This window comes from Procambarus clarkii, chromosome 42 (assembly GCF_040958095.1).
Source record: "Procambarus clarkii isolate CNS0578487 chromosome 42, FALCON_Pclarkii_2.0, whole genome shotgun sequence".
Taxonomy (NCBI): domain Eukaryota; kingdom Metazoa; phylum Arthropoda; class Malacostraca; order Decapoda; family Cambaridae; genus Procambarus; species Procambarus clarkii.
In genome coordinates, this window is record NC_091191.1 from 1,806,200 (window position 1) to 1,833,838 (window position 27,639).

The 27,639-nt window shown below is 41.0% G+C and overlaps 2 protein-coding genes across 6 annotated transcripts in view; both read right to left on the reverse strand.

Moving 5' to 3' along the window:
* Positions 1-5,136, reverse strand: part of Arp8 (Actin-related protein 8) — a 48,335-nt gene extending 43,199 nt beyond the window's left edge. Inside the window, exons 1-4 of one of the 2 annotated variants that reach the window (XM_045762131.2) lie at positions 4,787-5,136; positions 4,193-4,289; positions 3,044-3,211; positions 1,346-1,558 (exon numbers count right to left, since the gene is read on the reverse strand). In XM_045762131.2, the coding sequence (XP_045618087.1) occupies positions 1,346-1,558; positions 3,044-3,211; positions 4,193-4,201 (390 nt within the window). In that variant the 5' untranslated portion in view covers positions 4,202-4,289; positions 4,787-5,136. The remainder of the gene's footprint in view (positions 1-1,345; positions 1,559-3,043; positions 3,212-4,192; positions 4,290-4,786) is intronic. The other variant, XM_045762130.2, reaches the window with a different exon arrangement.
* Positions 5,137-7,039: 1,903 nt separating this feature from the next.
* The window catches only part of LOC123770339 (sialin), a 32,909-nt gene continuing 12,309 nt past the window's right edge, over positions 7,040-27,639 (reverse strand). For 3 of the 4 annotated variants that reach the window (XM_045762139.2, XM_045762137.2, XM_045762140.2), the window contains exons 8-13: positions 25,193-25,342; positions 22,983-23,115; positions 22,342-22,475; positions 15,463-15,570; positions 14,959-15,086; positions 7,040-13,490 (exon numbers count right to left, since the gene is read on the reverse strand). In XM_045762139.2, the coding sequence (XP_045618095.1) occupies positions 13,448-13,490; positions 14,959-15,086; positions 15,463-15,570; positions 22,342-22,475; positions 22,983-23,115; positions 25,193-25,342 (696 nt within the window). In that variant the 3' untranslated portion in view covers positions 7,040-13,447. The remainder of the gene's footprint in view (positions 13,491-14,958; positions 15,087-15,462; positions 15,571-22,341; positions 22,476-22,982; positions 23,116-25,192; positions 25,343-27,639) is intronic. The other variant, XM_069339804.1, reaches the window with a different exon arrangement.

Sequence of the window (27,639 nt, forward strand, 5' to 3'; positions counted from 1 at the left end):
ATTCATATTTTAAAAATTTATGCATTACATACACAACATTTATTTTAGCAAACCATTTGATACTTCATGAATGATTAGGAAGTTAAAGGCACATGATAGTGAGGGGGTTAAAGTATTGTTAAACAAATTATGGAATGTTTATTTCAAAAGAAACACGATCAGCTTAAACGGAGTCAAATCTGAGTGGTGAAACTGTTTAACTTGAATGCTAGTGCTTTATCCTAGTGCAAGATACTTATCCATATCTGCAGGGACCCCTCCATCTAGTTATTTGTATCTGGAACTGTACAATTATAATTCATGTGGTTCTATTTCCTTGTCATATCTGCTCTTAAAATTGTTGTTGGCTTCCACTACATACTACTTTTAATGCATTCCACTTATTGTCTTCATTGAGTACTAGTGTTTCTGTACCTCTCTCAGCCACATTTTTAATTCCAACTTCCACCCATGTCCTCTTGTCCTGTCCTTTCCCCCAACCCCCAAACTACAAAAAGCTGTTCTTTTTACCTTGTTTATTCCCTTCTATATTATGAATGTAGTGATAATATTTCTCTGACCTTTCTTTTATCTACAGTTGTTTGATTGAGATCCCTTAATGTACTGTATATTCATAGCTTAGACCGCTATGTGTGGAATTTGTTCAGTCTTCTTTTTGTGCTTCACAAGGTCCAGATTACATGCTGGTGATGTCGATTCTAGGAATGGTCTTACAATTCTCACATCATTCCACTGTTCAATCTCACTTCCTTTAATCTTTATTTCACACAACCCAAGATCAACAAACATTCCCTCCATAAAAACCTTTTAACACTTCCATTCATTTCTGCCATTCATATTCCACACAACCATTAAATTACCTAGATATGTACACAATTCCATATCAGGATATCTTGTATCATAGACAACAGAAATTGAATACTGTACCTGTAAAATCTATGTCAAATATCCATGATTCCATTTCCATACACTAGCTAGCCTCGTAGCCTGGTAGATACGGGGCCTCGTAGCCTGGTGGAAAAGGGGCCTCGTAGCCTGGTGGATAGTGCGCAGGACTCGTAATTCTGTGGCGCGGGTTCGATTCCTGCACGAGGCAGAAACAAATGGGCAAAGTTTCTTTCACCCTGAATGCCCCTGTTACCTAGCAGTAAATAGGTACCTGGGAGTTAGTCAGCTGTCACGGGCTGCTTCCTGGGGGTGGAGGCCTGGTCGAGGACCGGGCCGCGGGGACACTAAAGCCCCGAAATCATCTCAAGATAACCTCAAGAAGATAGCCTATAGATGACAATAAGATAATTGGGTTTTGACCCAATAACTACAAATTTACAGGTACTGTACTATTTACCTCATCTCCAACTATGTATTCTTTGTCAGTGCACACCCAAGGTGGTGATGGTTCTCCATCATCATCCTGGACAGGCTGTATGCGCTTATTATAGACTGCAATCTGCTGGGGAGGCGTAGCAAAGCGTCGGGACCCATCTGACATCAGAGATGACTGTAGGATGTGACTAACTTTCAGACGGCACTCTTCCAACTCCTGTATACCATCTCCATCCTGCAGGACACATAAACATGTTAAAAGTAAAAAGATATTCCTAGCTGGATAACTTTACTTGATACCATTTTGGAATTATACCTGCAAAGAGATGGTTTGCTGAAAAGCAATCTAAATGCTGTCATATTCAGATCCCCTTACACAAGCCGTGTGTTAACAGTGAGATTGATTCAGGACCCTTTGACTATACTGTTGATGCACGACTGATGACCATGTATGGTACAATATTTTTAACACTTTCTTTATTCTTTTAATTCTTTTGAATCTGTGCTTGTATAATCTGATGTACAGTACATTATCTATTTCAATTAAGTAATTTATAATTTTAGAAAAATGTTTGTCAATATATGTCTTAAATTTGTTTAACCAATACACTCCTTATTTATTTATTTATATACAAGAAGGTACATTGGGTTTATGAGACTACATAGCATTAAATATTTTTACATTCTTGTAAAGCCAATAGCACGCACAGCATTTCGGGCAGTTATAATTTACTCTCTAAGCAAATCACTGCAATTAAAATGTAAAATAACTACAGTATACATTTATAAATAAAAATAAATTAAACCAAATAAAATACTTTTAATTTGGAAGTTATTTTAATTTCAGTATCATTAATGATGTACTGTACTGTAAACAGTTATCGTATTTCATCATCCATATAATATAAACGGATTTACAATATAAGGCCACCTTAATGGTCAATAACTGTAGAGGTAAAGAAATGCTCAGACACCAACCTGTTTTTCTGTGGGGAGCCCCATTGGCTTCCTGAAGCTATCAGAACTGATATGTACTATGTTAGTTTGGGGTCATCAGTCACAGGAGTCCTTTTCCTGTGACTGATGACCATTGTGGCCTGTTTTCCCCATTGTGCCCAGTCACATGTCACAATAGGGAAATTCTTGAATGCATTTGAATTTTGATAACTGATTTCTTTTTAAATCTTTTAGGCAATATTAATAATTGCAATATACAGTACTGCAATTACAAATTGCTGTACCAATATAGATTGGGTAATAAATTTTACTTTTACCTTTATTAAATTAAATTATACAACAATACAATACAAATTTATTTAGGTACGGTACATACATACAATAAATTTTTACAAGGATTGGTTGACTTATAGGTAGAGCTAGTACATACAATGCCTAAAGCCACTATTACGCAAAGCGTTTCGGGCATGATAAACTTAAATGACAAGCTTAATACTAATTGAGCATAATGAGTAGAATGAAAACAAGAAATGAAAACATAGATGAAAAAGCAGCACAAATACAATTATGTCGACAAACAGCGCTCTTTAAAGAAAAACAGATATTGGTTGACAATAGAAGGGTAAGGTAGGTTACAGGGAATTTATTAGGTATAGCTTCGTTTTTAACTTAAACTGGTTGAGAGAGGAATTAGGAGAGAAAATTAGGAAACAGATCTCTATTATTACATTACTGTAGGAAGTGAACAAGTAAACATACTTACCAACTTGGCTTGAGGAACCAGAAATGGATCGCAATAAGATGAAACACCACTTCGTCTTTTGCGAGCGATTGCATGGAGAACAGTGTGAGGAACAGAGTCTGAAGGACGCCCTATACGCAAATATCGTGACCCAGGATGAAGAATAATGCTTGCCTGAGCCTCTAAGTGCTGAAAGAGATATGTAAAATTAAGCTAATATTGTATTGTATAGTAAAGTACTTGGAAATTTGCTAAATTTACTTTAAAAAGGTATCTTTTTTCAATAGAAATAATACAAATAATTAATACAATTTGACGTATAATACACAAAAGTTCAAGACCATTCCAATAGCTTTAGATTTTTAATTTGTTTGATTTAATAATTACTGTCAACTTTAATCTGATTTCTATTTTCAGTTTTAAGGTTAGGTAACTATCAGGAGAAAGCATTTTCATTGGGTGAGGAGGTAACAGCTCAAGAGAAAACATGAGAGTAATGTAGTGAAATATTTGTTTAAAATAATTAATCATATATTTCACATTAACCAGAATAATGCAGTTGGCACCCATACAGCCCAGCAAACATTTCCAGCAACAATCACCAATTCATACAACTAAACTACAGAAGGTGTACGGTGCTTCCCATGATTTGTCATTAAAAATTATGACAATTCCACCCTCTCAACAAACTATCTTACATTATAGTATTGTAGAGTATTACTTTATTGTACTGGTTTAGCAACAGATACATGCCAGACATGGACTAAATAAACATATGTCACTCAGTAACACTAAGTATATTTAAGTAAGAACAAACCTAAACAGGAAAGGTGAGGTAATTACAATGTTGCTAATAGGCTGAGAGTTAAAGGTAAACTGGCTCATATTCAGTTAGTGGATAGCTTTGCAGACTCTAACAACGTTGCAAGGATGGCGCTAAACTTGTTTAGTATATCACAATTTATAACACTGTACAACAGTATTGTACATTGTTATAAATTATACAAACTGATATAAAAACTCAATGGGTCAAATGCATCATACACAGAACAAATTGTTATCTGTTTTACGCTTCGGCCTCGGGCACCAATTCATTGTTAGATTAAGTTAAATTTAGTTAGAGAAGATAATGTTTGTTTAGGCTTAGTACAATACAAGTAGCAGACTCACCACTTCCATTTTTTCTCCACAACAGGAAGCAGGATTTTATGTAAGTAAATAATGCATAAAAGGCTCTGCAACACCAAAATTCCCAGTTGTTGGCCTCCTGATAAAGATAAATCCAGTGAAAGCCACTTGCTGTAGTAGGATTTAACTGCACAGAAAAGTATGAACCAGCTAAGTCATTGCTACTTTAATTGCCCTACAAAAACAATAGATAATTTTTAAATCATTCTATCAAGAAGAGGAAGCCTGTGTATATACATACCCTTTAGGTTTATATCAAGGTCTCCCCCAATTTGAACCACTAACCCTCCCCAAAGATGCAACCCCACAATAGTTGTCTAATTCCCATGTATCTATTTACTGCTTGGTGAAGACACATTAGGTTAAAGGAAATGTACAACCTTTTCACTCCTGCCACAGAATTGAACCCGGGATCCCTGATTGTGAGTCAATAACCAAGCCAAATGTATGAGATCCACATTTCAGATGTTTCTGTCCAGTAGGGCAGAACAAGGAAATAGACTTGGGCCATGGTCACCCAAAAGCCTATTTTGAAGTGTCTTTTAATTAAATTGTATTGAATTTGTTAGGACATACCTCAGAAAATGGCTCTGGCATTTCCTCATGTAAAATTTTGTCTTGTTTATTTTTCTCTATACTGCCTGCAGTTGCTTGGTCTCTTCACTTTCCAGCTTATCTTTATTCGTTACACGTATAGTACTGATGGGTCTGTTCCGGGTGACTACTTCTCTATGCTACGTCCAGTTTGTGACGTTGATGACTGAAGTTGTTTGACTGAGAGTAGTCTTGGGTGCTACCTGGCTAGCGACTCCTACATGTACCGTCTGGGGGAGTACCGTCTGAGGGCGTCCTACAGGACGTGGTGGTGGTGGTGGTGGCCGCGTGGTCGCTGCTTCACCGCCTCACTACCACCGTTTTCTCTGGTGGGAGCCGACTGACTGTAGGTGCAGTCCCTGCAAAGTAAACCTATTTATTATTTATTTATTTTCATATATACAAGAAGGTACATTGGATTTGTGAGAGTATATAGCATTGTGTTTACATTCTTGTAAAGCCACTAGTACACACAGCGTTTCGGGCCTATTCAATTACAAATTATGGTAATAAATTAAATCGGTGCTTTGGTTATTTATTATTTCTGCACTTTAGGGAAGCGTTGATCCTGACAAATTCTACTATACTTAATACAAAGTCGTGCTAAATGTGAATGAATCTGACTGGGGAAATGTGGTAAGTGGGGTACCACAAGGGGTCCATCTTGGGGCCAAATCCTTTTGTCATATTCATCAATGACATAGATAAGAACATTACAAACCACATCAAATTTGTAGATGACAAAGATTTACGGTAAAGTGGGAAATGATAATGATGTTGAAACCTTACAAAGAACATAAGAACATAAGAAAAAAGGTAACTGCAGAAGGCCTATTGGCCCATACGAGGCAGCTCCTATCTATAACCACCCAATCCCACTCATATACTTGTCCAACCCGCGCTTGAAACAATCGAGGGAAAAAGATCTACATGAATTACATCTACCCCCAACCGCGGACCCCCCTCCCCCTACATATTATATTATAATATGCATAAATTATTTTTAGATATGTGGAGCGATTTATCCTTATACAATTTAGTGAATAAAATAAGTTTTCTGCCCTAGGAAACACATAATAATAATAATAATAATAATAATAATAATAATAATAATAATGTTTATATTATTATATGTACAGTGAATAATAATTCACTGTATTGGGGGACAGGAAGCCAGAGTGCATTCATACACGTTTTGGCTTTTATAGAGGTTCCCCCACCCCTAAGGCCGAATTATTGACCCCCTGCTCAAAATGCAACCCCACAACAAGCTAATTAATTCCTGAGTACCTAGTCAGTGCTAGGTGAACAGAGGCATTAGGTGAAAGGAAATGTGCCCAACCTTCCCGCCTGGGATTCTCGATTGTGCTTCAAGAATGAACCCGACAGTACCATCAGAACCCGGTACCACACATGCCTCACTGTGGCAAGTTATCCACAAGGTGAGGGTTGGGCGGGAGCAGTGTCTTAGGTCGTCTGTGGAGGGTCATGGTGAAGGTCAACCTGAGCCAACCTGAGCCAACCTGGGCCAACCTGGTACACCCGCTGCCTGGACACCTGTGATTACCTAAGTGTAGTTACAGGATGAGAGCTACGCTCGTGGGGTCCCGTCTTCCCAGCACTCTGTGTCATATGCTTTGAAACTACTGTGTTGAAACCTGTGTCTACCCATCATTGACTATGGAGGAGGGAGATTTAGCTCTTTATGCCCCGTCTCTTATCCATTTACACCTGACCTACTTATTGTCTCTCACCACTTACATTTTCATCATATTTGTTTTCTTAAAGTTGTGGATGGAATTCGTTTCAACAACCTCTAACTTAAAGGCTCTCCACTTGCAGATTGACCACCAGAACAGGAAACTAAAACTTTTTCCGTATGTCACTTTGACTCAATTGATGTTCAGCTTCCACTAGTGCTCGCCTGTCTTACTGCCTTTTAATTTAATATACTACACGTGTGTAACAAACATTAAAGGTTTTTCTTGTACATAAGATCCATGGTTTTTTTTTATTTAAACAAAAAACAGGCATTTAGCTGGTTTGACAGATGACAATGTAAGCTTGTGTAATGATCCTGCATTATCTCTTATTATTTTAAGTTAGTGTGTTAAACCTTTTTTGGAACTCTCTTTTAACTGACAAGTTTGTTTTATATTCAAATAAACCAAGATGGTAAATAAAAGAAAATTTTAAGTTTAAAGTTTAATATTTAAGGTTAATAAATATGGGGGATTTTCCTTGTGATAAATTTATTTTGAAGTAACAGTAACATTCATTAAAATACCTTAATTATAGAAAGACTGGTAAAAAAATACAAAATACTGGCTGCTGATGTCATCTGCCCAACTACTAAAATACTAACAAGGATTTCCCACATAATCCTACTTATCTTATGAGGAATGTAACAAGTTACGGTAGTTTCTTAGTTACGAGAACAGTTTTGAAAATGTGTGCATATTTGACAATGTACATATTTCAGATATTTCATACAAACAAATAATTATAGTATTACTGCTCGCTGTAGTGTATGAGAAAGCAATAACACTATCATCCCTCACCCCAACAAAATGGATTATTTTGTAGCGAGTATATTATTGGGATAATCTTCTGTAGCGAGTAGATTATCCCAATAATATACTCGCTCCAATCTCAATCTCCAGGAAACACTTATTCATATTTTACACGTGCAGTATTTTATCATGTTTTTTACAACGTATTCATGCTGATGTCACACCCGTCTAATATCATTAATGACTACAACACGTCGTATAATCTATTCTTACATGTAGTTTCTCTAACACTGTAACCATACACACACATACAATAAAAAATGAACCTACAAATGATATATATTGCACATTTTGACATGAACTATAGATTATGATAAAATGACATTAGTAACATTATGACAAAAAAAAACTTAATATACTTACATTTTTAATACAGTATATATTTACATTTTTAATAATTTAACAGTTAGGCATACAATGATAAATTTACTTTTTTTTCATACTACATTATGATACAGTTATGAAATTGCTGTATAAATAAAATATATTTATATTTCCATATGTATATTCATATTCTCTAGCATATTCAAAAGCAGAACAAATCTACAGATAATGAAATTTATTCTTTGTTTTCTCCATTCATAACCATATATATACAGTATATACATATACAGTATATTCTTACTAATCTGAGCTGTTTCCCAGTATGTAAGACATTTGTTTAATGACCCCTAAAATCAGCCTATACACCAAAGGTATAGATATTTGGTTAGTGGGCTGCATGAGCATATATATTAAAGATAACCACGTATGCTACCAGGAAGGAGTCAAAGAAGTTCTATACAGATATTCTGAAGAGTATCTGTTAATTATACCTTTAATGTCACTATAGTATTTTTTACTATGAGAATTTCTCATTAAATTCTCCTTAAACCTTATTATAGCTCTATAAGTACAACCTTAACAAGCTTTTTTTTATTTACTTAAAGCAATTTTAATGCTTGTGAAAACATTACAGCATATACAAAAATGACAAAAGATTTAAATGTCTTAAGGCTTAGTCTATAAGAGACCACCGAGTTACATTTTTGTCAAACTGACAATTGTCTCTTTCAAAGAGTTTATTATTTGGAATATTTCAAAAACCTCTATTCTCCAAATAATATTTCTTTTGTAATACAGTATCTTTTCTTTTTGCCTTTTTAATACTGTATGAGCTTGGTCATCTGAAGACCCCTGAACTGGATATTTGGGTTATCCTGCCAAAATTCTGTCCAGGTAATTTTCTGGCAAAACTTTGCTATATTCGGACAAAAATCCAGATAACTGGAGATTAGGTTACGTAAATTTTCAAGAACTGCACATTTCAAGATCTGCAGTATCAGACAAAAAGATGAATTATAACTAGGTAAGCTGAAGTTTCTGTTTTAAATTATATTTTTTATTTATAGTGTGTCTGCGTGGAAAATCGAATTATGTTGGTTGTGGTACAAAAAATAGAAAATACCTGCTTATCTGGATGTCTGGCTTATCGGGTGAGGAATCCTTCCCATACAATCTGGATAAGTGAGCTTAGCACTGTATATGTGAAATGGAATACTGTATCCTTAAAATTCTTACTGGTTTATTAAATCTTAATTTGGGGAATTTTGTTGTGTGTGTGTTTTGGCAGATTTGAAAAGAAATACAGAATTGTATCTAATCTTAATTAGTGTTAGTAGATGTCTAAAGAAAGTATTACATTCTAAGTTATAGGTCTAATATGGCAAATCCTAAGGCTGGACTATGATATAATGGAACCAGCTAACATTAGTCTCTCTGAATTTGAAAAGTGCTTTAACCTCATCATCTAAATCTTTACTAGGTACTGTATCCATTCTCATGAAGGAATAAATATAAATATTTATATATTGTTTATATTTTGTCATTTTATTTTTGTGTGCCTAAAGGGCAACAGCCAACTTCTCCAAGTCCTCTGTGGTCACTCCAGTCACTAGAGTATACCACATGTCTTCCTAATTTATTAAATTTCTATTTGTGTTGCCATCTAATCTTGAGCTGCCACCTGGTGGTGGTGGTAACTGATTTGGCCAGGCTAGCAAATGAGCATTTCTGAAGCATCACTTGGTGTTCACTTCTAATAGGATTCAGTATGGCTTTGAGTCTAGATGTACCTCGTTGACATATTTTGGGCTATACCAGACTGTTTATGACTACATTTTTTTTTCAGTGCCTTATCGAACCTTACAGGGATGTTCAAAGATCCCAATGGCTCTAGTGCTTAACCACTGCACTGCACCGCATTATAATATGACACTGCAATGGTGTGCCAAAATTCTTCTATTTCCAACAAGTTATTTTATCTTCTTATATTGTTAAAATGCAGTCTCTGATCACAAGAAACTAAAATAAAATACTGTATTGTATGTGACATACAGTACTTTAGCTTTGATGGAGCTGAGAAGTTGAGCAATTTATGGTCGCCGAGTGAGTAGGCGCCCAGACACACTCACCCCTGCCACCCCGTGGGGCAGCAGTTGCCACCAATATAATTTTTCATAATTACAGTGGTGCCTCGATTAATGAGTTTAATCCGTTCCGGCACCGAGCTCATGTGGAAAACTTGTCTCGTGAAACAACAACAAAACTGTCGTCCGAGGTGTCCGAGAACCAGCGGGAATGCTCGTTAATCGAGGGAAAGCTCGTCAGTCGAGACATATTTTCTGAGAGTGGCTTGCTCCTTACTCGAAATGCTCGTAACTGGAGCCGCTCATCACTCAAGGTTCCAGTGTACGTATTTCAATATCTCATTTATTTCTTTTCTGTTTTTTTTGCAGTAATATTATTCTATAGTGTCTAATTTGTGGAATTTATATAGTTAAATGTGTTGAAAATCACTATTCTCAAAAAATATGGGGCCCCTATATAGTGACGCGCATATCATATTCTTAGACCATCCAGTGTTCTTGCTGTTATTACGCTATATATGTGCACACATTATATATCACTGTCAGCATTTATATGCACCATAACAAACTAATAAGCAGTTCTGGTGGGTATAGTGATGAAATCAAAACACAGCAGATGATGTGCCACAAGCAGATGATGCCAGCAGCCATGATGCAATATTTTACATATTTCCCTGTGACCAGCGACAAAGCTGCTGTTATTACCACATTCCTATCACAAAAATCCTGAATATGAATCCATTTCCACAAGGTTATATTGTGAAGGAACGTGAGGTTGCTTCATGATGTGTAGATGCAGGAAACAATGGCTGGGTGCTGTGTCTCTTTACCTCATGCTGTGAATATCATAACTAACATTGTGTTCACTGATATCTGAATGTTGTACATAGTCTTTATCACAGTCAGGAACATATATGACACTATCAATGCAAAATAATTAGTTACCTATTTTAGTTATCATTACTAACTGGTGCTGTGGCCCTTATCTGCACAGTGGTGCTGTGAGCTGCTCCTGCATGCGCCAGCCTTGGTCACTATCTCGGTACCAAGGCTCTCAAAGCCAGTACAGATGCTGATGATTTTTTTTTCAAGATGGCATCTATTTACTGGATTCTCGAGACACATGATGTGAGCCCCGTGTAGTCACGGGAGTTTTGAATCGCTCCATATACCTAAAAATGCCATATGGCGCTCTGCGCACCCCTGGTCGGGTGCCTTAAGATGCTCTGAGCAGTGCAGTGGTTAAATATCATCCTGCTCAACAGTTCGTGAATCCTGTCACGAACCACGAATAAGCCACAACTGATGCTTATCTTAGGGAGCAACTGAATGATTGGTCAGAAAGGTTCACTACATTTATTTAATCCCTAATTTACATGTATCAAAAGTTAAGAAGCAATGTAAGTTTTGATGAGCCTAATGAAAAATAAAATGCTGGAATGCATTGTGATCATTATATATTGCAATACAATTCATAAAATTCTCTCTTCAGTATTAAAATGCTTACCTCTTTCATCTCTCTTTTTATGTTTGTTTCTTTATACTGTAGCTGTTTTTTTTGTACATCTGCCTGCTTCTGTACTCCAATGAATGTCTGTATCTACACTCTCTCTCTCTCTCCTTTCATTGAAGTTATTAATATACCTGTACAAGTTAATTTACTTATGGAATTAATTTTGTCATGGTTCATGTTGAGCAATCTATTCTATTATGCCGTTACTGTCTTCTGTATGGCAAATTACCCATGGAGACTACAAATACTGACAAGTGAGCAATTTTATAATTGTTTCTCACAGCCATGATACTGATTTGTTACTTATGTGTCATACATCATACTCTGAATACTTGACAGCTGTAACATCTTGCATTACTAAGACAACAAAAATTACCAATTCCTGAGGGCAGTCAGAAATCTTTAAATAATTAAGTATTTAAATTGTTAACAGATATGTGGGTAATAAATACATTTTAAATAAAATAATACCTTATTTATGCCAGTCAATACATTAAATTGTATAAAATTTAACATTATCTTAACTAAACAAAATGCATTATTGAGGCATGAGATTTTCTTATCAAAATACTTGTGTTATGATCACCACAGCTTATCCTGTGCCCAATTAAATGTACAGTAATTAGTTGCCTTTTGAAATAAATGCCATATCAAAATTTAAACAATTAAATATGCATAAAGATAAGATGAGACCAACAAGCCACATTCTAACTGTTAAAGGCCTCTTGTTCTGTAGTGCCCAGCTAGTAACTGCTGAAAAGAAGATGGGGAGGCATTATGATGGACAAAAAGCGCATGATAACCTTTCCTGATTAATCAAAATTCTAGGGCACTATCATGATCTCTGTAGTTATTGAAATATGATATGCGAAGCAAGGGCAGAAGACTGTCCCATATTATTACATTTGATGAATGCATTAATATTTTCATGGACCCATTCTTGCAATTACACAGAGGTATATTTCGCCTAGTAACACTAGATATTGTTTTAGGCAAAGAGAGTATCTAGTAATTTACCAGAGTCCCAATCTTCCATTATCAAAGTAAAATTTCATTCCTAATACACCAGCTAAAAAAAGACTAGCAGAGACAGTGATGAATATCACATCGGAAACCTTTCCTATTTTACTGCACATGCCAGTATGTCTATTCATCTATGCCACAATCTATAGTACGACACAATCTATAGTACTGTAGCATCCTTTGCAGATGACACTAGGATTTTTATGAGAGTTGACAACATAAAGGACACGGCAAACCTCCAATCAGATGTAAATCTGGTGTTTCTATGGACTACAGAAAATAATATGGTGTTTAACGAAGATAAGTTCCAGCTCCTGTGCTATGGAAAAAACGAAAATACAAAAACGAAAACCACGTACAAAACGCAGTCAAATCATAACATAGAACGAAAATGCCTGTATGCACTTGGACTGCCAACCGGTGGCCACTGGAGGAGCTCGGTTTGTCCATTATTAACTATTGTTTACCCAACTATCATTTACCCTGTTTTCTAGACTCTATTCCTTCTTCAAATAGCAGTGGTCTGTTTATGTGACATGCTTAACAACTTTGGGTCAATCTTTGGCCCCTGGCATTTGGCCCCCTCACCTCTTTGAGGGAGCCATATTCTGGTCCTGGTTCTCAGTAGGCCAAGAAAGTCTCAGAATCCTGGTAAGGAGACTTTGAGATATCAGTGCCAGAGCTCCGGGAAGCTACTGAGGGATCCAGCACAGTTATGATCACTAGCTATATTTGCTCCTTCATAAAGTCTGCAACTTGCAGAGAACTAAATTCTATAATCATTAGACAGTACCATGTGACTAAGAGCCTGAGATTTATTTCTCAAACATAGAAAGTAAAATAATTATGTCAGCAACTGAAGTTTTATGATTCATGAAATATTATGCTTTCACTTCCCATACTAAATTTATGCTACATTAAACTTTGCATTTCATTCATTTATTTTTAAAAGAGGGATTATCTGGCTTATCTCTGGGCACAAATACTTTACTGTGGTCAACATAACACCATAAATATAATAAATAAATAAATAAATAAATAAATAAATTCTACATTGCCAAAGACTATAAACATTACCATAGTTTAACATAGAATATAAACATTACCATTCAAATAAATAATTTCTTCAAACCGATTTCAGCTCAACAATTTCCTTTAATGGTCGTTTTCTGAAATAAAGAAAACAAAATAGCTCTATTACACTCCTTTGAAAATCTATAAAAAAACAGTGCTCAGATAAGTGATGGTAGGCCTCAGGCATGTCAAAAGCCACACATGAAAGATATTACCAAAGAAGAAATAAATTGCATGTTAAAGCAAATCTAGGCCCCCCTAGCAGTCACTGGAAAATATCCTTAGCAATAATGGGGTGGGGGGGGGACAAGCTGCAGGCTTCCTGCTTCCATCAAAGCCACTGGAGATGATGGCACTCAAATACAGTAAGTCACTTTAAAGATCAGAAAAATACTGTACTTTAATTTTCAACACTTTCCCACATGCATTGCATTTATAATTTCTTTGCTTCCTTTAGTGTTTTTGCTTTAATTAATGCATATTGCCAGAGAAGCAACTTTGTGTTGGGAACTTTTTATTACAGTAAGAGATTTAGAGCAAAATGAACAAATGAGTTAAAAAGATTAATTGGCATTGCAGTGGTAAAAGTTTGACTAATGGTAAAATGGCCAGACAAAATGAGGAAATACAGTATGCATTTTAAATGGGTCTCATTTAAGTACTGTACAGTAGTATACATTCAGACAGAAACAAATATTTGTAAAAGGCCAGCTCTAAATGTAATGAAATGCCCTTTTCTATGGGTAGCCCCAGAGGCTCCCTGAAGCTAACCAAACTGATATGTGCTTTATTAGTTTGGGGTCATCAGTCACATGGAGTTCTGAGGCTATCCGGGCACATGCAGCTCCTGTACACTAAGACACCTGACCACCACACCACACACACAGCACAACTCCAGAACAGGAATATGAGGCCAGAGGTGTCAAGTCCGACTGCTAATCTGTTCAAGAACTGGAGTGGTGGGCTGCCAGCTCCCCCCTCTCTCTCCCCTGTGGGGGGTGGGGGGTTAGTGCTAACGAGCGGGAGTGCTAGTTGCATGACGTGTCGCTTGGTTGGTTTCTTTCTAGGGGAGATATTTTGATCTTTTAGGATGTAGCTTACACAGGGTAACCAGACAGTGGTCTGTTTTGATTCGCCTACCTTTCTGGATCCTGCCCTGGTCAATGGCAATTATGACATTAAATGTAAAGTGCTCCTAGGCCACTGCTCCGTGCCTTTCTGAGGGGGGCCAGGTTTTGGCTCATGGTTCCCGATAGACAAAGGACTCTGTGACTGATGACCCCAAACTAATATAACATATCAGTTCAGATAGCTTCAGGGAGCCGACAGGGGTCGGCTCCTGTCGACTCCATGGAAAAAAGTTTTGTTAGTGCCACACGAGGCAATTATTGTCATGGTAGCATACCTAGAAGATAATAGTTTACTATTGGTATCACAATTGGCAATATATATTTTTTTAAGCTTGATTATGGAACAGGTGGAAAAAGCTTGAAGATAAATGTTTATATATAAAAGTATTAATGAATTTTAATGTTGAATAAATGTACAATTAAGGGATCTTACCGTTTATCAGTGTTGCCTTCATTCCATGGCTGAACCTCCACTGAGAGGAAGATGAGATAGAGGGAGCACAGAACTAGATACACAAGAGACACCAACTGGAACACTTTCTTCCACTGATTCAGAGTTTGCTAAAAATTAAATATAAAAAAAATTAATTTAGTTTATATATTGATATTTTGATGCATTTTCCTTAGATTTATTATCTCTGGACTATATTAAAAAAAAAAAGCACTGCCATTAAACAATAATAACCACTTGACCATCCGAGACCCATCTGTTGTCACTAAGGGGATGGGGAGGGGTCTCCAAAAATGAAACTCATTATTACTGATCAACAGGTAAATAATATTCGTAAAAATAAAAGTGCTGGTTCACGTTCCATTATATTACTGTATATTGATCCTGTCGTCACTACAGAAGATTCTCCTTTTTCTTACAGATAAGGGCAAGTACTGTAAGTGCCTTGGGCTGAAATACAACCTAAAGAAGTCACACAAGGTGTACCTGGTTGTTGATGATGGCTCCTGTCACAGCAGGGGCTAGGAACCCAGGAATCGTAGCCAAGGTGTTCGATATGCCGGTCAGTGTCCCTGAGAAGTTAGGTGCCAGCTCCTAGGAAAAGACAAATTCAGTTGTGGAATATATATATATTAGTAGTAGATTAATGCAACACTGAAGATATGAGAGTGCTCTGGGAGACTTGATGAATGGAAGTGGCTAAGTGTATTATTGTGGTTCTTCAATCTGCATGTTGGTTACATTCCAAGAAAACTACGTGCAAAGTGAATTTCCTCAAGCAATTTTTTCATTCATCATTATAATAAATTTTATGTTTCAGGGACCTAAATATCGAGCACTGAATGTAATGAAACTTTTTTTTTTGTGGGCTACTCAGTAGCTCTCTAATTATACCACAGAGGTTACCAAGGCTTAGGGAATTGTACCAGGTCTCTGAAACCCACTCAAACCACAAGAAGCCAGGTTCACACACGTACTGCCCTCCATCTCACAAAACACCCTTTTCCATTTTCCACTCTTGCAAAACCTCTCTCCCACCTTCACCCCCTAATATCTATACAACTGTCACCCACTATCATACACCTATCACCCAGTCCCTTTGAAATTTAGTTACAAAACCCCCTGTCCACTCCCACACACCTCTCAATATTCCTACACAACTCTCCTGTTCTCACACACTGCTCAATCACTCGAACTCCAACAAACATCTCCCTACCCACACTCGCCCTTCCTCAATCCCACATACCCTATTCCACTTTCATACATCCCTCTCTGCCTCAGTTTCCATACACACACACACTTTCCCACCCCTATTCCCCACTCCTTACACCTGACCCATTTCCATACACCCTTTAACCATCCACATCTCCCTTCACCCACTTCCCCACACACTCTCTCGACTCTCAAATACTTCCTGTTCTCTTAAACCATGCCAATACACCCCTCCCTCGGTACCACAAATGTGTTTCACCACATAACCTAAACACATCCACCTCAATACTCCCAACTTCCACCATTACACTTCCTACCTCATCCTCATCTTACTGGAGAAATTTTGTTTCAGGATGGATATAGGGACATAACGATTTAGGAATAAGGGTGTGGATGAGAGGATTAGGTTACCAGCTAGCATTTTAGAGACCAAGAGGTTACAAGAATAGATTGGTAAGATAGGTGAAGTGTATGTGAAAATGGGACCTACCTAGCATGGGCCAAGAGGCTTGCTGCAATTCTGTCCAATTCTTATATGCTTGTGTATCACTCCACTTTTTTGAGGATATGTACATTAAGACTCTGCCTTCATTTATTTATATTTCAAAATACTGTACATTATTTAACTTTAATAAAAAACCAGCGTTGAATGTAATGAAACGCCATTTTCTGGGTGAGTCCCGGAGGCTCCCCGGAGCTATCCATGGCTGATATGGATACCCTAACTATTTTGCATCAGTCGATGTGGGTGGAGTTCTAGGCCTACCAGGGACCACGAGCCAGAACCTGGCCCCCCCTCAAAGAGGCACGGGGAGCAATGGCCCATAGAATTGCACATGTGATTTGGAGCATTCTATATCTGCCATCGACTGGGACAGGCACCCAGAAAGGTAAGCGCCACAAAACAAACCCCTATTCTGGTTAACAACAAAAATCGACAAACGAGTGGACAGAACTCCCCCAGGAAAATGAACTAACAAACATGACGTCACACGAGCCGCGTCGCATGTCTGTGCAACTCCCCCCTCCCCGGGAGAGGGAAGGGGGAGCCCCAGACCCCCACGCCGGTAATCCCCGCCCCAGTTCTGAGGCTAGATATCAAAACCGCGAAAAAAACGCCAACCGGAGGGCGGGAGGGTGCCGGGGAGCCTCCGGGACTCACCCAGAAAATGGCGTTTCATTACATTCAACGCTGGTTTTCTAGGGGGAGCCCCTACGGCTCCCCGGAGCTACTTCACCAAAGACTACCTAAGAAAACGAGGGACATACCTGGGAGGCGGTCGGTGAACCACACCTCAACACGAAGTCGAGACAACCCAAGGACCCCTCCGGAAAGCAGCAGGCACAGCATTTGCCAGAAAAGGGAGAACGGCTGCAGACGAAGAGACCTATGACCACGACCACAGAAGCCAAAAACCACTGCGCCTGAGAAGAGCATGAAGCTCTGCCACACGACCCCCAGAGGCCAACGCCAACATAAAAAGAGAGCCGAGGCAAAGCAACCTGAACCGAAGGAGCCACAACAACCAAGGAGAAGAAAAACAGGAGAGCACCCGGTCCAAAGACCAGAACGGCACAGGCAGTGCAAGAGCAGGCCGGAGGTGAAACAACGCACGACAGCCTGCGAAATGGCGCAGAAGGAACATCGACACCGAAAGCTAGCAGCAGAAACCAAGGTGCCAGACCCAGGAACGGCCCCAAGTGCCTCTACATCCTCCACAAGCCAACCCTATGACAGCCCCAGGAGGGAAAAGAAAATGCAGGACCAAAACCAAAACGCCACAAGTGTGCAAGTCCACCGCCACAAGTGCAGCCGACAGGGAAGGAACCCGCATAAGGAGCCGCCCCGCACCAACATCCTGCAGAAGGGCAGGAGCGAAAAGACTCATTAAGAGGAGCAAAATCGCCCCCAGGAAAATGAGTAGCACCGAGACAGCGCTAAGAGAAGAAATATGAACAAAAGAACAAGGCCAAACACCCAGAAGCTGCCTGGAATAGGACCCACAAGCCCTAGAAAGGACCGGAGGGAAGCTCAACCGAATGACGACAGATGTACCAGAAAATGGGAAGGAGCAAAACCATCCCGAACCTTCGAGAACAAAAAGAAGCAAACACAAAGGATGAAGGCACAAAAACCCCGTCGCACCCGAGACCAAAAGTCATGCAGAAACCCCAAGAAGAGGGGGACATGACGGAGAAGGCCCGTCCTGGAAAAAAGGGGCGAAGACCGTAGAAAAGCACTCGCAGAAAGGGGGAACGGAAAAAACCCCACACCCCAAAACTGCAAGCCCCGCCCAGAGGGGTAGAAATACCCCGGCGGGGACCAACGGGCCCTGAGGCCCCTCACGTTAGCCCCCCCCAGCCCCGGGAACCCACCCTGCAGGCCCTGGGGCCGAGCTGACCCCCCAAAGCCCCAGCGTCAAGAAAAACCCCAGGGCAGCCGTGAAAAACACTAAGGAAGGGAGCCCACTAGGTTGACCCGAAACTGGAGGATAGGCGAGGGGCGAGACGAAGACCCCAAGCTCATCCCCAGCCAGCACAACGAGGCGAGGACAACAAGGACAGGACAGAGAATCCAAGGAACATGGAAAAACCAGGCCCGGCACAGCAAGACCGGCAAGGAAGGAGGGCCCCAGAAGGAGCACGAAAGGGCCGAACAAAATGCCACAACCATCCCCGACACACAGTTGCAGTACCAAAACCGCATCAAAACGTCACCACACTCCCCGAGGAAGCGACAGAGAAGATAGATAAATCGTACACGAGTGGCAAACAAGGGGACACAGGCGGAAACCGAGCACCCAACTGAGCCACAGGGACGGTAGAAGAAACGTGTACAGTGGAACAGGCAATTGAAGAAACACATGAGGCAGCCCAACTTGGACTGTCCCCATACACAGCCCCAAGAGCAGAAACGAGAGCGCCCATGAAGCACAGAATCCGCTCGACAGGCGAACGACAGGGGAGAGGCAGAACCAAAGAGCCAGAACCCAATCCTGCAAGCACAAGGAGGCGAGCACAAAACACCCTCGACACAGGAAAATGTACCACCGAACAGGTACCCCCACCGTTGCACCGTGGAACAAGGTGGAGGCGGGGCCCCGAACTCAAGCAAGGTTAGACAAGCATAGGAGAGGGGCAGGAGGAGTACAGGCAGGAGCCGTCTCAGAAGGACCAAGAGGCCACCCGCAGACACCCGTGAACCGAGGAAGGAATCAGGTGGAGAGAACAAGAGCTGCCCTGTATGGGCTAATAGCCCTGCAGTAGGCACCTCGGGTGGTACGGTCCACGTTCTCAAGTATGTATGTACACCCAATCCTACTTCCCAAAAACAAAAACAGTGTCAGGACGAAGGAGACGCCAAACCGCACCAACTCACCTGCAGAACATAAGCGCTGAAGGGCCATGACGCAAGCCTATGAGTCCGTAGCCGCCGGAGACGGCCAGGGCGCCCATGCTGGAGAGGAGGAGGGGAGCAGTGAAGGAGGCTCCCCACCCTAGAATGCAGGGAAAAACCTCGTGACTTCCCCACAGCAGCACTCCAGAACACCCCCAAAGCAACGGGGCACGGATAGGATTAAGAAAAGAGCGAGAGGCGAAGCCCCCCGAGAGAAATGGATGCAGAACAACACGTGTGCACACCGCCCGGAACCAAAACAAACTCCCACGGCGCATGCGCAAGACGTGAAAGAAAAGTAGCCCAACAAGGCTAGAAGGAGCCCAACAAGGCGAGAAGTAGCCTAACAATGCGAGAAGTAGCCCAACAATGCGAGAAGTAGCCCAACAAGGCGAGAAGTGGCTCAACAAGGCGAGAAGTAGCCCAACAAGGCGAGAAATAGCCCAACAAGGCGAGAAGTAGCCCAACCGGCGAGAAGTAGCCCAACCGGCGACAAGTAGCCCAACCGGCGACAAGCAGCCCAACCGGTGACAAGGAGCCCAACCCGCGACAAGGAGCCCAACCCGCGACAAGGAGCCCAACCGGCGACAAGCAGCCCAACCGGCGACAAGCAGCCCAACCGGCGACAAGGAGCCCAACCGGCGACAAGGAGCCCAACCGGCGACAAGGAGCCCAACCGGCGACAAGCAGCCCAACCGGAGACAAGCAGCCCAACCGGCGACAAGGGAGCGCAAACGGCTACAAGGAGCCCAAACGGCTACAAGGAACCAGTATGGAGGCAAACTCCGGGACACGCAGGAGGTAAGCCGCATAGGCCAACTGCACCGCAGGCGAAGAGATGCGGGTAGCTAAAAACCTCTGGAAGACGGAACCGAAAAACCACAGGGACACGGAACCGAACCTGGGGAGGAGCAGAACCCAAGCCCAAATCGTACGAAGAGGGGGGAAAGAAAACCCCACTCCTCGCAACAGTAAGCCCCGCTCAGAAGGACAGAAATCCAGGCGGGGCACAATGGAGCCCCAGGCCCCCAAGGCCGCTCCTCCCCAACCTCAGGAGCCTCTACACCAGGCCCCGGGGCCGAGTCGACCTCCAAAGCCCCGGCCCCACAAGAAAAAGCCGGGGCAGCCGAGAGAGCTGGAAGAGAAGGGGCCCACTGGTCAGACCCCGGAGCATCGGCCGGAGGAACAGACTCGAATGCCTCCGCAGCTACCCCAGACGGGGCAACCCCCGAAACTGCCCAAGTCTCAGAACCTCTAACCCCGCCCCGACCCCGAAGCCTGCAGACGCATAGGGGCCGGAAGCAGGAGGGGATAAAACAAGGAAGGAGTGGAAGGAACCAAGGCCGAAACAACCAAAACCCCCAAGTCTAGGTCCCTACACAAAGCGGGGCAGCATCGGGGCGTCCGGGGAAGCGACAAACCCGAGCACGTTGCAACAACCTACCTTGCAACGTGCAAGCTGCCTGCACCCACGGGAATTCATCAGCAGACTGGGTGAATGGAGTCACGAACAAGCAACAAAGCTCGCAGGACTCAGGGTCGAATGTGTCACCGACCCAACAGGCAGCATGACGGAGACAAAAATCAAGGAGAGTCACCCTGAGACAAAGGGACAGAGCAACCCTCAACTCGCACAAAGCAAGAGGGGACGCAAGGGTCTCCACTATTGGACCCGAGAGCCCCCGGGGGGTTTCCCAGGGCCCCTAGACTAGGTCTGCTAAGGGTTATCCCAGGCAGGGCACTGTTAACCGGCGCCCCAAACTACCAAGCAAACTGCTAAAGCTGAACCCACGGGACGTGTCCACCTGTGAGGGCGAAGCAGGGGGTGCCACCACACAAACGAACCTAATATAAGGGGGGGGGGGGAACACAAGGCAGACCCCCCTACCAGGCAAAAACAAATATAAAAGAAAAACCACACAAGTGGACAACGTACCCAGAGGGAACAGAGCCGGCCGCTGTCATAGGTGAAAACTAGCTACACAGTACCCTGCGCCCCACCAGTGCTATAACTACCACTTACCCCAAGGTAAACAAGGGAGTAAAACCCCCAAACACTCGGGGCGGCTAAACGCCAAGCAGCAAAAAGCCAACAGAGGTAGACCCAAGGTGACTTGTGGAAGGCAACCCCAAGCCCCAAGGGCGGTACTTACAGGGCACTCAGGGAAGGTGACCCTAAGCACATGCAGCCCGAGTACCTGAGAATACTACTCCCAGCTCACACGACCACCGTAAGAGCAGCACTGCAAACAAGTCACAGTACTGAGACAAGACCGGAGCTGGAGCCACACGACCGTGCATTATCCCATCAGCCAAGGAACTGAGGCGGGGATCGCCGGCGCAGGGGTCTGGGGCTCCCCCTTCCCCCTCCCGGGGAGGGGGGAGTTGCACAGACATGCGGCGCGGCTCGTGTGACGTCATGTTTGTTAGTTCATTTTCCTGGGGGAGTTCTGTCCACTCGTTTGTCGATTTTTGTTGTTAACCAGAATAGGGGTTTGTTTTGTGGCGCTTACCTTTCTGGGTGCCTGTCCCGGTCGATGGCAGATATAGAATGCTCCAAATCACATGTGCAATTCTATGGGCCATTGCTCCCCGTGCCTCTCTGAGAGGGGGCCAGGTTCTGGCTCGTGGTCCCTGGTAGGCCTAGAACTCCACCCACATCGACTGATGCAAAATAGTTAGGGTATCCATATCAGCCATGGATAGCTCCGGGGAGCCGTAGGGGCTCCCACCAGAAAAAACATTAACTAACTCACCTGGAATGCACAGTGCATTCCACAGAATGAAGCTCCAGTGGTTCCAACAGCAATACAAATTAATACAACAGCCAGATGACCATCACAACCAGCCCAGGGAATAAGTAGCAACAATATCATGGGAATGTAAGTTGCTGAAAGAGAAAATAATTATTCTTCAGTATTTTTACTATTCTTCATATGACAAGTGGTGCATGAGACTCCAGTACTAGTAATACACAGATTGACACACATTAAATTTCCAAATGCAAAACAATTAAATAATTGAAGACCCATGACATTTTCCAATTTTCTCTATTTTTAATTGTGTTAGAATATGCAGCTGTTGTATGTTGCCACTGTCTTAAAAACCACACCAATAAACTAAAAAGTTTGCAAAGATATGCTATTAAAATGCTTCCAGACTTAAAACAAAAAGCTATGAGGAGACTAGAAGCATTAGATAAGTCAAAATTACACCAGTAGACAGATGGAAAAAACTGATATAATCACCACATTCAAAGCATGTATACTTGGATACATACTGTGCATATTAGACTTTTATTTTGCTGTATACTGTATTAGTGAACTAGTGTTGGTTGGGTTCTGAGCAATCTAGGAGTGCTTCACTAAGATATACATGAACCCATGCAAAGTCTTACCAATAACTGTAGAAAGTTGTCGAATTTGCTTGGTAGAGAGAATCCCTTTTTCAAGGAGATGGTCCATGTAGGTGGAATATACCAAGCTAAAGAGCCACATTACCAAGTATGGCATTGCTGACAATATGCCATTCTGAAGAAACAATATACATCATTCAACAGTTTGGTTAAAACTTTTATCCTTAGATTATATATATATATATATACAGTATATTCTGTAATATTAAAATTACATATGTAAACTGCAAATCTGGAGAGCTGGATGCATGAAACAGAAAGAGAGGCTTACTTATTAGTGACTGTGTGGTTACTTTGAAGTGCTTTTTAGTATCAATGTTATTTCAACCCAGTCTCTGACCAGTCAGTCAGGCTGACCGAGCTGTTGGATGCCACTGCAAGAAAACTGATGTAGGAATCACAGACCAGTTGATTCAAGTATACTGTGGAGGTGTTTATCAAGTTTCCTCAAGAATGCCAAAAGAGGTTAGTTAGTTGAAAAGCTCTGGGTCCTTATTATTTAGAGAATTGTCTCTTAAAAATACTTAATGCTCTCATACTTTTCAGTGAAGCTATTTTTTTCACATTCTGCCATGCTTTTGGTCTCATTGGGAATGATTTAAATATGCAGATTTGGAGCCAACTTATCTTATTACAGTATTTTGCAGCTGTACCTTATGATTTCTCTCTCTTGCCTGCACTCCAGGGAGAAAATTTGAATTATTTTAAGTGGTCCAAATAATTTAAGAGTTTCTTTTTAATGGCTTCAAGCTGTAAATGTTCTCTGCACATTCTCCATGTCAGCAACTCCTCCAGCTCTCAATGGGAAAGTTATTGTGAAACAATATTCTATCCCTAGATAGTACTGTCGTCTTGAAAATATCATCAATGGTTTGGCATATCCTTTTTTTAAAAGGTGGTTGTTATTGAGCCTATCATTTTTCTTATAGATGTGACACTACAGTGTTCTTTAGCAATAAAGTTTACTGATATGATTACTTTCAGATTATTTTACATTCATTTTTGTCTTTTATAGTGTGGTTTGACTATACAGTATTTTGTAGATGGTTCTAGTTTTTATTTTTTGTTCCATTATGGAGAAGCTGAAACGTGTTTTATTGAAAATCAAGTTTGTTTTCTGTGACCCATTTAAAGATTTTGCATACATCAAGTTTGGAGATTGGCTGCATCCTTTACAGTTTCTACTTGAAGATGTTAGCACGGAGTAGGTAACAGAATTACACACTTTTGAATAATACCTGAAGAAAGATTTTTCTTCTCCCAATATTGGAAGACAGAAAATGATACTGTGAACATATTACGAGTCAGGCACTCAAAATAGGCAAAATTAAAATGACAAATTGCATTTTTCCAAAATGTTTTAGGGCATCCAACACATTTATTCTGCATTTCTCACATTTTACTCATTACTCCACATACCATTAGCAACTCTAAATGGGCATTTGTATTATTTACATATAGTTACTGTACTTACAATATTTACTCTTCTTAATAGCCCCATATAAAAATGAGCATACTGGTAATGTCCCACAGCAATCACCCTGGCAATACTATATTAAAGCACTACAGTATTTGCTTTACACATTGAATAATACAGTATTACATTACTGTACTGTGTAAACACTGGGGTGCTGCCAGTGTTCAGTGTGGAACACTGTTAGGCTTTGAAAAGTGTTGGGCTTGAAAAGCCCAACACTTTGAAAAACTAAAGTTTCAAAAATGTTCACCTGAACATTTTTTTGTGATAGCACTAATAACTGTGATAACTAAATGCTAAATAACTAGATGCTAAACTGTGATAACACTAATGTATATTAATGTGATAGCACTGATGGGTATTAAATAGTGATAACAATAATACACACAGAAATGTAGGGGCCTGACGGCTGAGTGGACAGCGCTCGGGATTCGTAGTCCTGAGGTTCCGGGTTCGCTCCCCGACGGAGACGGAAAGAAATGGGCAGTTTCTTTCACCCTAATGCTCCTGTTCACCTAGTAGTAAATAGGTACCTGGGAGTTAAACAGCTGCTACAAGCTGCTTCCTGGGGATGTGTAACAAAAAGGAGTCCTGGTCAAGGACCGGGCCGCAGGGACGCTAAGCCCTGAAATCATCTCAAGATAATCTCAAGATAGAAGGTATAATAACTTAGAAAAAAAGGGTCACACACCAGTACATTAATATACACACACACCTGCTTCATATCAAAATGTTGGATATTTTTGAGGTACGTGGGCAGCTCTGTCAGTATGCAGTAGAAACCCCAGTTTTGACCAACGTGAGCTGCTATCACCACCAAGAATGGGGTCGATGTCAAAATGGATTTCCATGGCACATCCAGCCTCTTGTTATAGTAAATGAAAAGCATGCAATAAAATAAAATTATAATAGTGTGACATATTGCTGAACATCCAAGTACAGTATAGTATTGACCAAAATATTAAGAATGACAAATATGCTTCTCCTTCATTACTAAAAGCCAAACTGTGATAACACTAATGTATATTAATGTGATAGCACTGATGGATATTAAATAGTGATAAACAATAATACACACAGAAATCAGAATAACGTGATATATTAAATGAACAAATCAACAAGGGCCTCGATGAGGGTTGGAGCAGATGTGTATGTGGTGGTATAGTTGACTAGAGCGCATCTGGGAACATTCAGCACATAGGTTTGAAGCCTCATTGAGGCCCTTGTGGATTTGTTCAAATAACAATAATGGTAATGAATAACAAGTATGTAGTGATAACACTGAAGGACATTTGATTCCTGGAATCTTCAGCAGGTAGTCGACAGGTAAGGATGCCAAAGAGCAATAATCATCTCTGGATTCTTATTTGGGAAACATACAAAATTTTCTATTGCAATATTGCACAAGTTGGGTATTATTTTTGTAGTTCTTTAACCTCTTGCATCTCATTATACCACCTTTTGAATCCATGTCCTGTCTCTTCCTAGCTTGTTACAGTCTTCACTACACTTGCACAGTAGAAATGATTTTGAATATATCAACTATATCCTGACCTCACCCATTTCAATCAGCCAATCTCCATTAACCCTTAAGCTGCGCATGGCGTATATATACGCACTGAGTAACATGTCCCACCGTGCGCATGGCGTATATATACGCCATAGGGTGCCAGGCCCGATTCAAATGCCCGCAGCTACACGGGGTTCACAGTAGCTTCCTCAGGGCTCTTGTAAACAGACGCCATTTTTTTAAAAAATCGTGGGCAATATTCTCAGGTGTGAGAGGCACAGTACTGTAGGAGCAACCAAGGCTGGCACACGCAGCATGAGCGAACAGCATTGCTGTTCAGCTTGTGACCACAGCATCGCCGAAAAATGTCAAAATAAATATATAATTGTTATTATTTAGCGATGAAAATATTACAGATGACCCATGACTATGATATAAATAACCAGGGTTGTGATAATAGCAGGATTGTTGTAATAATTAGCGCTGTGGGAGGAGTGATGCTGAGAGATGGAGGGAGACAGCATCGTTTACTGACTGTGTGGCTACCTGTTATTGTTGGCATTCACCATACCAGCTCAGTGGTTCTCTATGGTGAACACAAATGTAGATACTTATATATAATGTGTGTATTAGAGTAATAACAGCAAAAGGATTATGCTGGGAGGAGCCATATGGGTGACGGAGGTGACGTCGTCTGCACGATTTGTCTAGCTGTTTAGAGGGTGGCCACTATGCTCTTTGGGTGCTCTACAAGCTTAGGTGTACAGTTCCGGTGCATAAACATGTAGATACTTATATATAATATGTGTATATAGGGAAATAACACTGCAAACAGTATTGTTGGGGGAGAAAGTTTAGTGCGTGTGACCTTGAATGAGGGAGGGAGCCGCCAGCCGCCATCTGTGTATAGCGACGACTCTTAGTGCCTGAACTAACTATATCAGCTTAGCTGTACAGTTGTGGTGAACAAAATATATAAACACTTATATATAACGTCTGTATATAGTGTAATAACACCACAAATGGTATTGATGGGGAAGAAAGTTTAGTGCCTGTGTTGAGGGAGTGGCAGCGAGTGGCTGGCTGGTGTGTGGCGGTAACTCCTCGTTGCTTTCCGACTCTCAATACCAACTTAGTTGTTCGTTATGGTGACCAAAACATGCAGATACTTATATATAACCTGTGTATAGAGTGTAATAGAAGCAAAACTATTTGTTTATTGTTTTATAAACATAATAATTGAATCACTAATATGCTCATCATACTTTTGAGTATAGCAATTATTCACCACTTTTATTATATAAATATATTACAATACACACTATTGAATAATATTACTGCAAAAAAACTAAGAAAAAATCAATCGGAGACATTGAAACAATTAGGTAATATCTTTGTGGCAACTCCCACCTGTCAGCACGGGTGACGCTGACCGGGTCTGACGACCGCTCTGTCAACGCCCACTTTTTGCCAGACTTCCTCGGTCAATTGCGCCCAAAATATGTCACCTACGATTTTTTTTTTATTTTTCCCGTACTCAGGGGACACAAATTAACATGTTTAGAAGACGAAAAAAAAATTTTGAATTTTTTTTTTCTTGCGCACAGGGGTGTAAATGTCCCCAGGACCCCTGAGCAGTGTAAGGGTTAACC